We start from the raw sequence: 13,958 nt of genomic DNA on the forward strand, positions 1-13,958 counted from the left end.
GTGCCGACCTTATCTGGCAACTGACTCTGCTCCCCACGTGCTTGGTGGAGGCCCAGTGAGTAAATTGTCCTTGCTGAGAGCAGTGGCCCAGAGCTCCAGCCCTGGCTCCAGGCACCTTGGGGAAACCTGTGAGGGAAGGTCCACGGGAAAGCTGATGGACTCGCAGCAGCAGGCTGGCGGGTCTGCTGCTTTCACTGAAGATTAGAAAGAGAAACCTGAATCCTACCTAAAAGGCTGCAGCCCTGCCCCTTCCTCTGACAGTTTATGGGCACCTGGAATTGGCTCCAGGGAATTGCTCTCCTCGGAACCTTGCTCCCCATCATTAGCTTTTTTGAATTCCTGTTTCGAGGCCATATGAGTCCATATTCATGATGCACCTCATCATGTGCCTGGTAAGGAGACTGAAGTCGTTTTCTTATTCCCCACAATAGCCTGCCTCCCTGCGACTTAAACTCTGGTGCTTGGCAGGTAAATGAGTTATGGTGAATGTTGTTCTTGTATTGCTGAGTGCATGCATGCTAAGTTGCTTCATTTGTGTCCCACTCTGTGCGACCCTGTGGACTGTAGCCCTCCAGGTTCCTCTGTCCATAGGATTCTCCAGGCAAGAATACTGGAGTGGGATGCCATGCCCTCCTCCAGGGGAAACTTCCCAGCCCAGGGCTCGAACCTCATCTCGTAAGTCTGCACTGGCAGGTGAGTTCTTTACCACTAGTGCCACCTGGGAAGCCCTTGTGTTGCTGGGATTTATGAAAATCTTTATTAATCTGTACATTACATCCAGTTTCCTCCAAATTCAGGATCAAGTGAGACAACAGGAATCCTAAATATTAAACTAAACTAAAAAAGTACAGTGAATTAACAACATGCTGAGAAAATATAGCTGAATTATCATAGGTCTTGAGACTTTAGAGCTCTTGCTTTTGTGATTTGATTAACTCTATTTGTTATTATTTGGGGGGATTTTTTTCTAAAAAACTGATCTCAATAAGACTTTGCATTAGATCCTCTCACTGAATTTCCACCCACTGGGGTAACTCACAGAACATTAAAGACAGAACAGAGTTTAGTAATCATCTAGTCATTTTCAGTTTAACCGAGACCAAAAATATATACATAAATAAAATTAAAGTAAATCAAATTTTATTTTTTTAGAATTTAACTTTTAAAAATAAATAAAAGTACTGCAGGGTCTCTTCTATTTTTTAACAACTATGAATCGAAAAAGTCAAGGGTCAAGTGACATCAAGCTCTGACTCACTTTGTCATTTTTGAGTATCATATGTGGAGAAGAAAGAAAAGGAAGAAAAAATACAAGGTATTCTTTTTATCTTTTGACCTGGTTGATTGAAGGCAGCACCTCCACCTGAACACATCAGCTCTATAATGTTTTGTGGATAGAATATTTTATTGTTCTCATTCTTTGCCCCCCAAAACCAAGCCCAATTGTGTCTTGTTTCCCTGTGTCTGTGAGACAGGAAATACCAGTTTGTTTCCAATCTCAGATGTTCAGCACCAGGAGCCCAGGAACCCAGCCACAGCCAAGGAAAAGGTGGGGGCCAGCTCACCAAATTTCTCGGCTCTCCTGTTAAGAACATCATGCTCTCCTAGACCTCAGATTCTCACCCAGGCAGCAGCTGTTAGGCCCACAGAGGTCTGGATCGGCTTGACTGCTCAAGTGTTCCCTCGAGAGACACCTGTCATGTCAAGGAAAGAGCCACAGACCTGCAGCTAGGGGATTGAGTGTGAAAACCAGTTCAGCCACACTCTGACTTAAGCAAGTCCCATAACGCTGAGGTCCGATTTCCTCACCTATAAAACAGAGATGGTCATAAGAACATCACAGGCTTTTTTAAGAGGATGACATGAGACAATGCAGGTAAAGTTGCTGAACTACTGATATTATTATTTGCAATTCTTGTTCACTAGGGTGTGAAAATGCACACCAATCTTGTCTGTAAACCTGTTATTGTTTAAACAAAGCATTTTTTAAATGTGCTCATCCTGGGTTTGAAATAATGAAGACCCGGCAACCAGAAGAAAATCTTGAGTTACCTTGGCCAAAGAGGACTGTGAGCTTGGCGAGGGTATGATCATGGGTCCTGAGAGAGAGATGAGGGGCAGGAAGCACTGGCTGGAGAAATGGCCTCATGTCTACATGCTCAGGAGAAAGAAGAACCTGCTCCTTGCCCTTGCTGTCCCAGAGTCTGGGGGCAGCGCCAGGCAGCGGAAGGTGTCTGCCTGAGTGGCAGATCGCAGAGAAAAGGCATCTGCGTGACTCCCATTGGCATTTTCTGGGCTTTCCCAGCCAGGTTCCCTGCACATTGCTTGAATTTGACTCAGAAGGGAGGTAAGCATCCTAGACACAGCCTAGATGGGCCTGGATGTGAGGAAAACAGCACGGCAACTTCAAACGCTGCAAGGCATCATCAGCTGGTTTTAAGACAGAATGAGAATGAGAGACAGAAAGAGACAGAAATTAGGCCAACCAATAAGCTTTCTTTCCCTAAGCATCTTCATTAAAATTCAATCACAGAAGGCTACCCGGGCAAGTTCTAGTATATTCTAACATATGGAGTGCTCTCCATAACAGATCTGGACAGAAGGTAATATAAAAACATATAAAATATTAACACTTCCTAAATGTTGCTCAGTAGAAGAAATACAAGTCTCTGAAATGTGTCACACAGGAGATTTGATTTGGAACAGAAGCCTATAGTTAATAAAAATTCAGTAGGGAGGAGAAAAAGGAAACAGAATAAAATCAGGTTGAATCATCAGTCAAAGACTGTTTATGCTTTTTGGACCTAATAGTAAATAAAAAGTCAGAAAGCATTCTTTTTTTTTTTTTTAATGCACATAACTAAAATAGTAAAGGGACTGTTGACCATAAATAAGCTCAAGGTGAAAAGCTACCTGTAAAACAGAAAGCAGCTAAATTAAAAAAGACAAAAACTAAAATCAATAGTGAGTGCATTCTACATAATAAAACATTTCCATCAGAAAATTGATTGAAAAAATACATAAATAGCTTGTTTTTATAGTTAAACTTTTAACCTCTGGTGCATAATAATAATTGAAAGAATTCTGAGAAATCAGACAAAAGTATTTGGCGGATTTGAATTAATGGGCCAAGCAAGCTTTTTTTCCTTGGCTTCCCTGTCAAACGAATCATAGATTGAGTCTTTGGTTATAGTTTTGGCCGATGGAGGGATTTCTGAGATGCCGACATAGTTTTTTTTGGCCATCCTTGAACTGGTTGTGATAGTATAGGCGTTGCTTCGGTAACATTTCATCGAGGACATGCAGAAAGTCTCTTTCATGCCTCTCCTAAAATTGGCATTATAAATGGAATACAGAGTAGGTTTAGAGGCTGAGGAACTAAAGGATATCCACGTGATAGCAGTGAACACAAGGGAACTTTTCTTATAGTCTCGTTCATGGGGGTGCCACAGCTGAGCGACATGAAAAGGCAGCCAGGAGAGCAAAAATAGCAAATTTAAAATGAGGAACATCTTGATTGTTTTCACTTTTGTCCTTGGGACAATGTTCATGGTCCGCCTCACTGTTCGGCCATCAGTGCCGATTCTCCAAATGTATTTTATGACCTTCTGGTAAAATAAGATTATGAGGGTGCACGGGATCACAAAGCTCACCAAGAAATGGATGACAGTATAGGTGGTTCCCTCCCAAGAGGAGGGAAGGAAATAGTTGCAGTGGTTGTCCCAGCTGGAGCCATAGAACAACAACACAGGGGTCACAAAGGTCGCCTCGAAGATCCAGGATGCGGCGATCATCTTCTTGGCTTTCTCTCTGGACACCTTGAAGCTCAGTGGGTAGACGATGGTGTAGAACCGGTCTATGCAGATGGACAGGAGCACGTAGATCTGGACACCCGGGGTGAGATACTGAAAGTAGCGCACGGCCCTGCACACGGCACTGCCCAGGGTCCAGCGGCCGGTGGAGAACTGCAGCAGGACAAAAGGCGTGCTGGCCACGCTGACCAGAAGGTCAGCGCATGCCAGGGAGACCACAAAGTAATTGGTGGTGGACTGAGTCCTCCTGCTGCGGTGGATGACCAGACACACCAGGGAATTGCCAAAGATAGAAAACAACCACAGGGCCCCGAAGAAGATGCTGGCTGTGGCCACTTCGCCAGGGTTCGGTCCATACTGTGGATCTGTCCTGTTGCTCCTCCAGCTGTGCTCTGGGGAGAGCTCCGTCAGGTCTTGGCTCGGCAGAGGGGCGGCCGTCTCTGCGCAGCTGTGGTTGTGAAGAGGCACCAGCAGTGTAGGAACAACCAAAGGTGGCTTGCTGTTATCCATTCTGTGAGCAAAAACCATATTCATTTTTCCCCTCTTAGTTCTGGATAAGAAAAGAAGAATGAGGCCTCCTGTTAAAACGGTGTTACAAGGATTGATTCCTAAGGCTAACAATGATTTAGGATGCTTAGGTCAACTGTCATTTGTCAAGGAGGACTTGTGCGTTGGTAGGAAAACATGACTACTACCCAGAAAAAGCTCTGGCCCTGTTTCTCTTTCATTTTAGGGCTGTTTCAGCTGAACCCAGCTCAGGGTCTTCCTGGCCTCCCCTCTCTCCTGACTTTCGTCAAATGTGGTGGAACGCACAGCAAGCCCCAGTCCTCACTGACCCTGTTCCCTTCATGTGCTGGGGATCGCAGAGGGGTAGGGATCTCAGATCTGGCTCACTTTTAGGGTTTACCCCCAAATGAAGAACTGCTGGAATTCTGGGAAGCATATGAGAAGTTCCTGAATGTCCTAACACTAAAGAAGTGAGGCTGCAAGGGAGGAAAACTTGGGCAGATGGAAACACAGACATCAGCTATGGAAATAGCTAACAGGAATCTGAATGCAGACTGGCTGGCTACTGGGAAGGACCTTGTCCTCACTTACTGCAGAATTCCCATTACAGAAGCATCGTGGAAGCACATGGAGCAAACGTAACACTTTGACGTGAGCCAGAAGTAGCTCCTCATTTAATGACACAAAAACAGCCTATTTTTCCCCAAAAGATGATGTGCCACCTATCGATGACATATTTGATGCTACTGTTACTGTTTCATAAAATGACACTGACTGGGAATGTACAAGATGTCTCCTAATGAATGTAAAACCAGGTTGCTAGAAACCTTATGGCATCCAGATGATTATAAGCAATCAACTCTAACTTTACCCAGACTTTAACTTTTTCTTACTAATATTCAGTTAGGGGAATAAAGTTACACTTTTTAACAGGGAAAAACACTGTATCACTGTGAGCCATTCAATTAAAATTGAGGTGACTTTGGCTGCAGTCAGATCTTTAAGGTTTAATTTGGTCTGAATCTAGCAAGCAGAAAGAGAAAGCACAGCAACTGAATCCATAATAACAAGGGCCGGGACACAGGGAGGGCGCCCCAGCAACAGGCTCTGCCTCTTGCCCTTCTTGGGGGCGGCTGTCACTACACCTCACAAAGAAATGTCTCTGTGGGGTCAAAGGACAGTTCCTAATGACCCATTTTTCCTTGAAGGATATTTGCAGTGATTTGTGGTAGGGAGAGGATGCTAATATATATTGTCCTCACCAAGAAACCCCATTCAACAAAAGTCTGGCGCTCAGGGTGATGTACAAATGGCCAGGTTCATGTTCCCTTCAAGGCTTTTTTGTCCATGAAGCAGCCCTACTAAATTTCTTAAAGAGAAACATAAGGTAATTAGCCATTTTAATAACTAAAAGACCTTTAAGCATGCCTGGCTGGTTGATAGTAAGTTGTAAGACTAGCAACCACACTTCCCATATAAAAAATTAGGACACAGTCTGAAATCAGGACATAAGATCTAAAATTAGCACTGTCCTTGAAAATCTGTAATGCATGTGTGTCATCCTTACAAAATCAAAATCATCTCCACCTTTATGTGTACAAAACCTACAACATTGAAAAAAGAAAAAAAACCTAAATTTTTTTTTAAAGATTTAAAGTTTAAAAGGACTGATGTTGAAGCTGAAACTCCAATACTTTGGCCACCTGATAGGAAGAACTGACTCTTTGGAAAAGACCCTGATGCTGGGAAAGATTGAAGGCAGGAGGAGAAGGGGATGACAGAGGATGAGATGGTTGGATGGCATCACCGACTCAATGGGCATGAGTTTGAATAAACTCCGGGAGTTGGTGATGGACAGGGAAGCCTGGCGTGCTGCAGTCCAGGGGGTTGCAGAGAGTCGGACACGACTGAGTGATTGAACTGAACTGAAAGCTTAAAAATACAAGAGACAAGCAACATTCCCAGAGAGAAAGAGCTGTTCTAAATTTGTGGGGGAATGCCTGTGGCCTAAATAAAACAGGAGCTGGTGGCACGGGCATTTTCCGTAGCTCCACACACACTTTGAAGCCTCTGAACTTCCTTCTGCTTCTTCTTTCCTCTCATAGCAAAACTCTGCAGATGAAACTCAAAATCACCACCACCACCACCACCACTGATGTGCTATGGGGGCCTTCTTCTATCCCTTCCTCCTGCAGCTTTATAACGAGTGTGTCCGACCCCCTCTGCCCCCACCCCCCCCACACACACATACCCTCCTGGAAACGGGACAAGGGGACTTCCCTTGTGATCCAGTGGTTAAGACTCCACACTTCCACTGCAGGGGAGGCATATTTGATCCCCCATCAGGGAACTAACATCCCACATGCTGTGGGGTGTGGCCAAATAAGAAAAAGAAATGGGACAAGACAGCCTGAGGAGTTGTTGAGTCTAGGTCTCACCTGATTGATGGCATGACTTTTCTGACTGGACCTAAAGTGCTGCATCTCTGTGTACTCATTCAGTATACCAAGAAACTATGCTGAGTGCTAGGAAAACCAATGAAAAGTAAGGCCAGTAAAAGGGTAAATGTATAAATAAGCTGTCTGCCATATTATAACTAAATTTTATAATAATTATAATTGACAGATAAGGAGCTAAGTGCCAGAGAAAGACAGGGACCCAACTTTGCTTGGAAAAGGGAAGAAAAGGGAAGACTTCACAAAGGAGACCAAGGTGTGAGCCGGGGACCTGGAGGATAAAGGTCCCTTCTTCAGGAAGACAAGGGTTTAAAAAAGAACAACAACAAAAACGTCCCAAACATTCCAAGGGAGAGACAGCATGTGGAATAACTTGGGGGTCATCCTTCTCGGGTTGACCTTTGGGGGCCTCTTCCCCTTCAGTTCAGTTCCATTCAGTCGGTTAGTTGTGTCCGACTCTTTGCGACCCCATGAACTGCAGCACGCCAGGCCTCCCTGTCCATCACCAACTCCCGGAGTCCACCCAAATCCATATCCGTTGAGTTGGTGATGCCGTCCAGCCATCTCATCCTCTGTTGTCCCCTTCTCCTCCTGCCCTCAATCTTTCCCAGCATCAGGGTCTTTTCCAATGAATCAGCTCTTTGCATCAGGTGGCCAGAGTACTGGAGTTTCAGCTTCAACATCAGTCCTTCCAATGAACACCCAAGACTGATCTCCTCTAGAATGGACTGGTTGGATCTCCTTGCAGTCCAAGAGACTCTTAGAGGTATAGTTTTCTGCAGACCATACTGCCCAGACCATACAGTCTCTAAATGCCCTACAATCAAACTGACCTACATTTTTCCTGTGGTTACAATGAGAGGTTACATTTTCCACATTCATGAGCTGAAATGTAGTCACCCGGTGGGTAAGAATATTAACATATGCAGAATGGCTGTGGATCCCTCTTTCATAGGGCATTTTGTTACTCCTTTTCCTGGTTTGTTTTGCTTTAGAGCCAAGCTGGATGTTCCCAGGGAGCTTTACAAAATGCTGATGCTAGGGTCCTTCCCTAGGGATTCGGATTTAACTGCTCTGGGGTGCAGCCTGGGCATCACGAGGTTTCAAGAGTTCCCCAGGTGATCCCAATGTGCAGCCCGGATTAACAATCACTGCTTTAGAATTGCTTCCACATTTCTGTCTTCTCCCATTAACTATGGGGTCCTGGGAAAAGGGCATTATTCTTTGTTCATGCTCCACAGCTTCCACTGAAGTTCTTTACATTAATAATAGCTTATTAGCTATTGAATGAATTGACTCCATAAAGACAGAGAGCTGAAATACAGGCCTCCTACTCTAGGTGGCTCTGCTAGGAGAATTACAAGCAGAGATACAGAATCCCTGTGTGTTCTCCCTGAGCTGGAATGCTGGTGGCCATGGTGACAGGGCAACATGGCTCCTGAAGAGAGCAGGGCAGGTGAAACAAGTCACCCAGGTCAGCTCTCATTTAAGGGCGAGCAAAGGCAGTTTAGGTGACCTCAGACAGCCTCCTGTACCAACTCGCAGAAAACATGGTCTGCCATATTATAACCAAATTCTAGAACGCTAAAGTAAATGTTAAGAAAGCTCTCCCCTGCTCCATTAATTTGGAAATAAATATATCTTTAAGGGAGTATTTCTGAAATACAGGGGCTACATAATTAGTAGTTGTGTCTGGGTCATCCATATTCAGTAGTTTTAGCAGCAAGGAAAGCCTTCTTCACCTCTTTCCAGCTCATCCTGTCTCTTCCCAACCAGCCCTGAGATTACCACATGACACACCCGATTCAGTTGAGATTGAGGGCCCCTATTAATATATATCTTTATATTATCTAAGACAGGAATTATTCATCTGTTGGGCTCAAAGAGATGTGTTTTAATATACAGGTGGGGAAAATGGTGGATGATCTGACATGGTATAGAGCTAGGGAGTGAACGACCTTTGTAATGATGGGACCTTGTGTCTATATATAAAATGATATGTCTGTCACTTCATATTGTAATTTTTATTTTGAGTACTATCTCCCCCCGTTGGGTTATGAATTCCGTAAGGACGGGGATTGTGTCTTTATTTCTATATCCCTGTAGCACATAGATATTAATAAAGGTTTACTGAATAAATGGGTAGATATGTTAAGAAAAATTATCCATTATTTGAAAATAAGGCACAGAGAGCATAGCATAATTTTTTAATATCATGCTAGGAGACTGTTACATGGGCTTCCCCAAGGATTATTTAATTCTCTGGAAGAATGTATCTGTTCTTGATTTTGCTATTTACAATATGACTAGCACCCAGACATTACATGTAAACATGCAAATTTGTTTAGGAGAAAAAATAACCCCAAAGGTTATATAGATTTATTGCCCTGTAGGACAATAACCAGTTTTGTGCCTCCTAGCAATTTTATGCTCACATTATTTAAAGAAACAAACAAATAGCACCCCCCCAAATCCCTAGAAGTATCCATTTATTCAAATGCTCTTAGAAGCAACCTTATTATCTCATCGGTTCCTTCAGTAATAAGGTAATGATTTTTTACATTATGTTCATTTCTATGCTTGAATGAGAATCATGATGAATAAGAACCATAACTAACCTTTGGAAAACTGTATTTTGATGGGCATATGAATGATTAGATACTAATCAGAGGACTACAAAAAAGAATCAGAGGGGCACAGACGATAAACTTCACAGTTTGCCAGAGGCTATTCCCAGATAAGTGTATCAATGCTGGGTAGGTTTCTTCCAGACTCAGAAAACCCTAACAACTGATTTATTTTTCCCTCCTGAAATTATACAGATTCAGAGATATTCCCATAATACAGGAAGACTATGGCAAATTAGAATTTTATGTTAAATTTACATATGATTTGGTTGGGGAAAAAATGAATGGAAACATTTTCTGTAGAATGAGAAGTGTCTGCTGCACCTAAGCAGACACACAGCCTGTGGTTAATGAGTAGTGAGATTAACTGCAATGAAGACAGGAGTTATAGTAGCATCAATACCACCAAGAGTTAGTACTTTTTTTGTGTGTGTGCTTATTATCTGTCAGGTACTTCATATGCAGAGCCCTTCCAGAGAAAGAGGTAATGTTATTAGCCCTATTTTTCAAATGAAAAAACTGAAGTTCTTCCCCAAGGTCATACAATTGGAAAGTGGTCACCCAAGACTGCCTTGCTCCAAAGCCCATGATTTTAACCACCACTGGCACTTCATGTCCCAGAGGAGCCACAGTGGGCTGGATCTAAATTTGGAGGGTCAAACTGGCTGTACACAGACTTCTCAATCAAACACGAATATAAAATTCCCCCACAGACTCTTGCAACCCACAGATACATCTGTTCAATATGCTAGCTCAGAAATATGTGACACAGTGAACATTTGGGGGGAAAAAAATCACTCCCACTATATACTGCAGGGAGGCTTAGCATCAAAAGTGCAGTAGTCATGCTGGTCTGGAAACACAGCCTTTCTTCATAATAAAGAATGTGAAAGTGTTGAAAATTCATTATCAGATGACTGACTGCTGCCTTTCAAAGGTAGAATGAAAGCAGAACTCAGTTTGAATCGAAGTGTAGAAAAAGTCTGAACAATTCAGTATCACCCCAAGTAGGAAATTCTCTTTTAAATTTTAATTGTTGTAATTTAAGAAATATGATGGTGCCTTAAACCTTTCACTGTTTTGTAGGCTTGATTTGCCTACATATAAGATTGGAACAGAGGTGGGCTGGGACTAGCTTGCATGGGGCTCCTCAGAGCACATTCCTTCCCAATTCCAAGCTCAATAACATCATGTTGGCATCATGAATCAGCCAAGGTAGGAACAGTGGCACCATGAGACTGACAACAACCACAAATAGCCAGTAGTTATCCGCCCACCAGTTCCAGTAGGGCAGTTCACAGACCAACCTATCCAAAAGTCCTGAACTTACACACATCCCTGAATTTACAAATGGCTAAGGAGGTCACACGGGTTCTTTGGAACCTTCCTTAGCTCCTATCTCGCTTCCTGGCTCTGAGCTATGGCTCTGGTGTGGACACTGAGCTAAGCACTTCATAGAACCACATAAGGCCCAGGTAGCCACCAGCATGACTGTGGTGGGGGAACAGGAAAACCAGAAAGAGAAGACATGTTCTCATAATGTGCCACACAGACAGGGTTGCCAGATGAAACACAGGAATCCCAGTCAAGCATGAATTTCAGATTAATAACAGATAACTTTTTAACATAACTATGTCCCGTCCTATATTTTTATTACCTAAATCTGACACACCTACACACCTAGAACATAATCTTCTGCAGAGAGACACTTATTTTTCAGCTCACAATATAGGATTATTGCAAAGTGGTTATGTGCACAGGCTTTGAAGCAGACTGAAGTAGGAGTACTATCTCTGTCACTCACTATCTAGTTGTGTGACCCAAAACAAGTTATCTAACCCTCTTGATTCCAGTGTTCTCATCTGTAAAATGAGAATCTGTTCAGTTGTGTTTTTGTGATCCCATGGGCTGTAGCCCACCAGTTTTCTCTGTCAATGGAATTTTCCAGGCAATAATACTGGAGTGGGTTGCCATTTCCTACTCCAGGGGATCTTCCCAACCCAGGGATTGAACCTGCATCTCTTGCATTTCCTGCATTGGCCAGTGGATTCTTTACCACTGCACCACCTGGGAAGTCCAGAAAATGAGAATAATTAGTCCCTATTTCATTTGATTATTATGAGGATTACATGAGATTATATATGCTCAGGAGTTAAATGAGTTATCACAAGTCAATCTGTCTGGTACGAGACCCTCAGTAAGTGCTATCCTACTATAGTTCTAAAACACACCTAGCTTGGTGTCTGACATGTAGCAAGTGCTGAAAATATTACCACTACTTTTAGCCCATAAAAGTCTTCTAAGCCATATGACAAGCAAATTTTATTAACCACAGCATACATCACAACTTAGAGTCATATTACTAACATTGGTCACATAATTTAGCATTGTTAAGGATGAATGGCTTTTGTCAAGGGCCTAAATACCTCATCATTGACAGCACCGCTTTTAAGGGGGAAGTCACTGAGGTCCAAATAAACATAACCTTTCTCCAAGTTTCTTCAAGTTGGGGACTTTTGTGTGTGTGTGTGTGTGACATATTTGCCAGATGAAGGCTTCCCTGGTGGCTCAGAGGGTAAAGCATCTGCCTGCAATGTGGGAGACCTGGGTTCAGTCCCTAGATCGGGAAGATCCCCTGGAGAAGGAAATGGCAACCCACTCCAGTATTCTTGCCTGGAGAATCCCATGGACAGAAACAGCCTGGTAGGCTACAATCCACAGGGTCACAAAAAGTTGGACACGACTGAGCGACTTCACTTTCTTCTTGTCAGATGAAACTTTTTCCTATACCCTGAACCAAAATATGTATTGATAATATAACTGGATTGACTGTGTCTTTCTCAAAAGCAAAGAGACTCTATCCTACTAAAATTATTTCCTTTAGGTAATTCTGAATAATTGCAAAAGAACCTCATAATTCCAGTGAAAATTAAGTTTCTTCTTCACCATCTGAGACTCCTGGCATTGTGATTTATAAGCTTGAAATTTTCCCTAGTGCCCTTCTCTCTTTCCTCTGGTTATATAATATATACAAGTATTTCTCCATAATATTTCCAGGTCTGTGCCTTTCAATATGTCTCCCAACTGAGATCAAGCAGTTTCCTGAGATCAGATGTGGCACATTTTCTCTTTGTTTGAATACTGGTTCTGCTTTCAAGGAGAACATGATTTTTTTTGAACAGGGAAGGGTTTTCAAAAAAAGCCTCTTCTAACATCACAAATGCAGGAGACCTGGGTTTGATTCCTGGGTTGGCAAGATCCCATGGAGGAGGGCATGGCAACCCACTCCAGTGTTCTTGCCTGGAGAATCCCAGGGACAGAGGAGTCTGGTGGGCTACAGTCCATAGGGTTGCAAAGAGTCGGACACGACTGAGCGACTAAGCACACACACCACATCACAAAATATCCCAAAATAATGACATTGCTGGTGAGAAATTCTAGATATCTAGATTTAAGGAACTATATTCTTCTTTTGGAGAAGGAAATGGCAACCCACTCCAGTATTCTTGCCTGGAAAATCCCATGGACAGAGGAGCCTGGTGGGCTATAGTTCATGTGGTTGCAAGAGTCGGATACGGCTTAGCAACTAAACCACTACCACCACCATTCTTCTTTTATCACCTTTACCTTTTTTTGTTTTCCACATAAATCTGAAAATATTAGAAATAAACAGAGTCAGCATCCTTGGTGTGACTTCCAGGAATCAGGAGGGCTTCCATCCCCTCTGCTTCTCTCACCATTAGAGCATCATTCTTTTAGGGTCAAAGTCCCATTTTAGTATACATGCTGCTGAAGTGAGCACCAAAGTTCCATTTAAAATGTAAATGCTTCTTAAAGAGTAAATTTTAAAACACATTATCAGTAGAACAGTGGTGATATCTGAGACCCCTTCTATCTTGGAGAGCTATGATCTTAGTGAAAATGAAAACAGAAGAGATGCCAAAAGCAAACACCATAAGGAACAGTCAGGATCTAGAGAGAATGAAGATGGGGTGTTATATTGTGGGAAGGGATGGGTGGAGGGTGAAAGATTGAAGCTGAAGAAGATAAACTTCACCGACTTGACAGTTTTGTGTAGGTATGGGTGGCAATGGAGAGATACTTGACCCAAAGAAGTCCAACAGAAAGGAGCCCAGGCTTCACCCACATGGAAGTTTATGTTGATCACAAGTGGCAATCCTCCCCAAACTCCCTGTAGACCTAGCTGCAGGAGGAAATGTTAGGTCACACCAGCTCCTCTTTGGGGGAATGTATAAAGGACACGATCCAGTATTTCCCATCCCGACTGCCACTCGGTAGGGATCTATGTGGAAGCTTGGATAACACTTCCTGTCTCTCCACTGCTCTCACAGTCTGTGGTCAGATAAAATGCGAAAGAAACCAAGGGCAATAAACGTCACCCTATGAAATGACCACTTTGTTATGACAGTAATATACACAGCAGCCCTCAATCACACGTTTATCCAATAATTTTTATAATCTGTGAGGAGCCAGGATCGGGCTAATTGCTGGAGATACAGAAGTAAACTAGAGCTCTCGCTCTCCTCTAGTGGGAG

At 43.0% G+C, this 13,958-nt stretch overlaps 1 protein-coding gene across 5 annotated transcripts in view; it reads right to left on the minus strand.

The window, feature by feature from the left end:
- Positions 1–1,255: 1,255 nt before the first annotated feature.
- Positions 1,256–13,958, minus strand: part of GPR19 (G protein-coupled receptor 19) — a 39,095-nt gene continuing 26,392 nt past the window's right edge. For all 5 annotated transcript variants that reach the window (XM_043441552.1, XM_043441551.1, XM_043441550.1 and 2 more), the window contains exon 4: positions 1,256–4,362. In XM_043441552.1, the coding sequence (XP_043297487.1) occupies positions 3,093–4,346 (1,254 nt within the window). In that variant the 5' untranslated portion in view covers positions 4,347–4,362 and the 3' untranslated portion in view covers positions 1,256–3,092. The remainder of the gene's footprint in view (positions 4,363–13,958) is intronic.

The sequence above is a fragment of the Cervus canadensis genome, chromosome 21, assembly GCF_019320065.1.
Source record: "Cervus canadensis isolate Bull #8, Minnesota chromosome 21, ASM1932006v1, whole genome shotgun sequence".
Taxonomy (NCBI): Eukaryota; Metazoa; Chordata; class Mammalia; order Artiodactyla; family Cervidae; genus Cervus; species Cervus canadensis.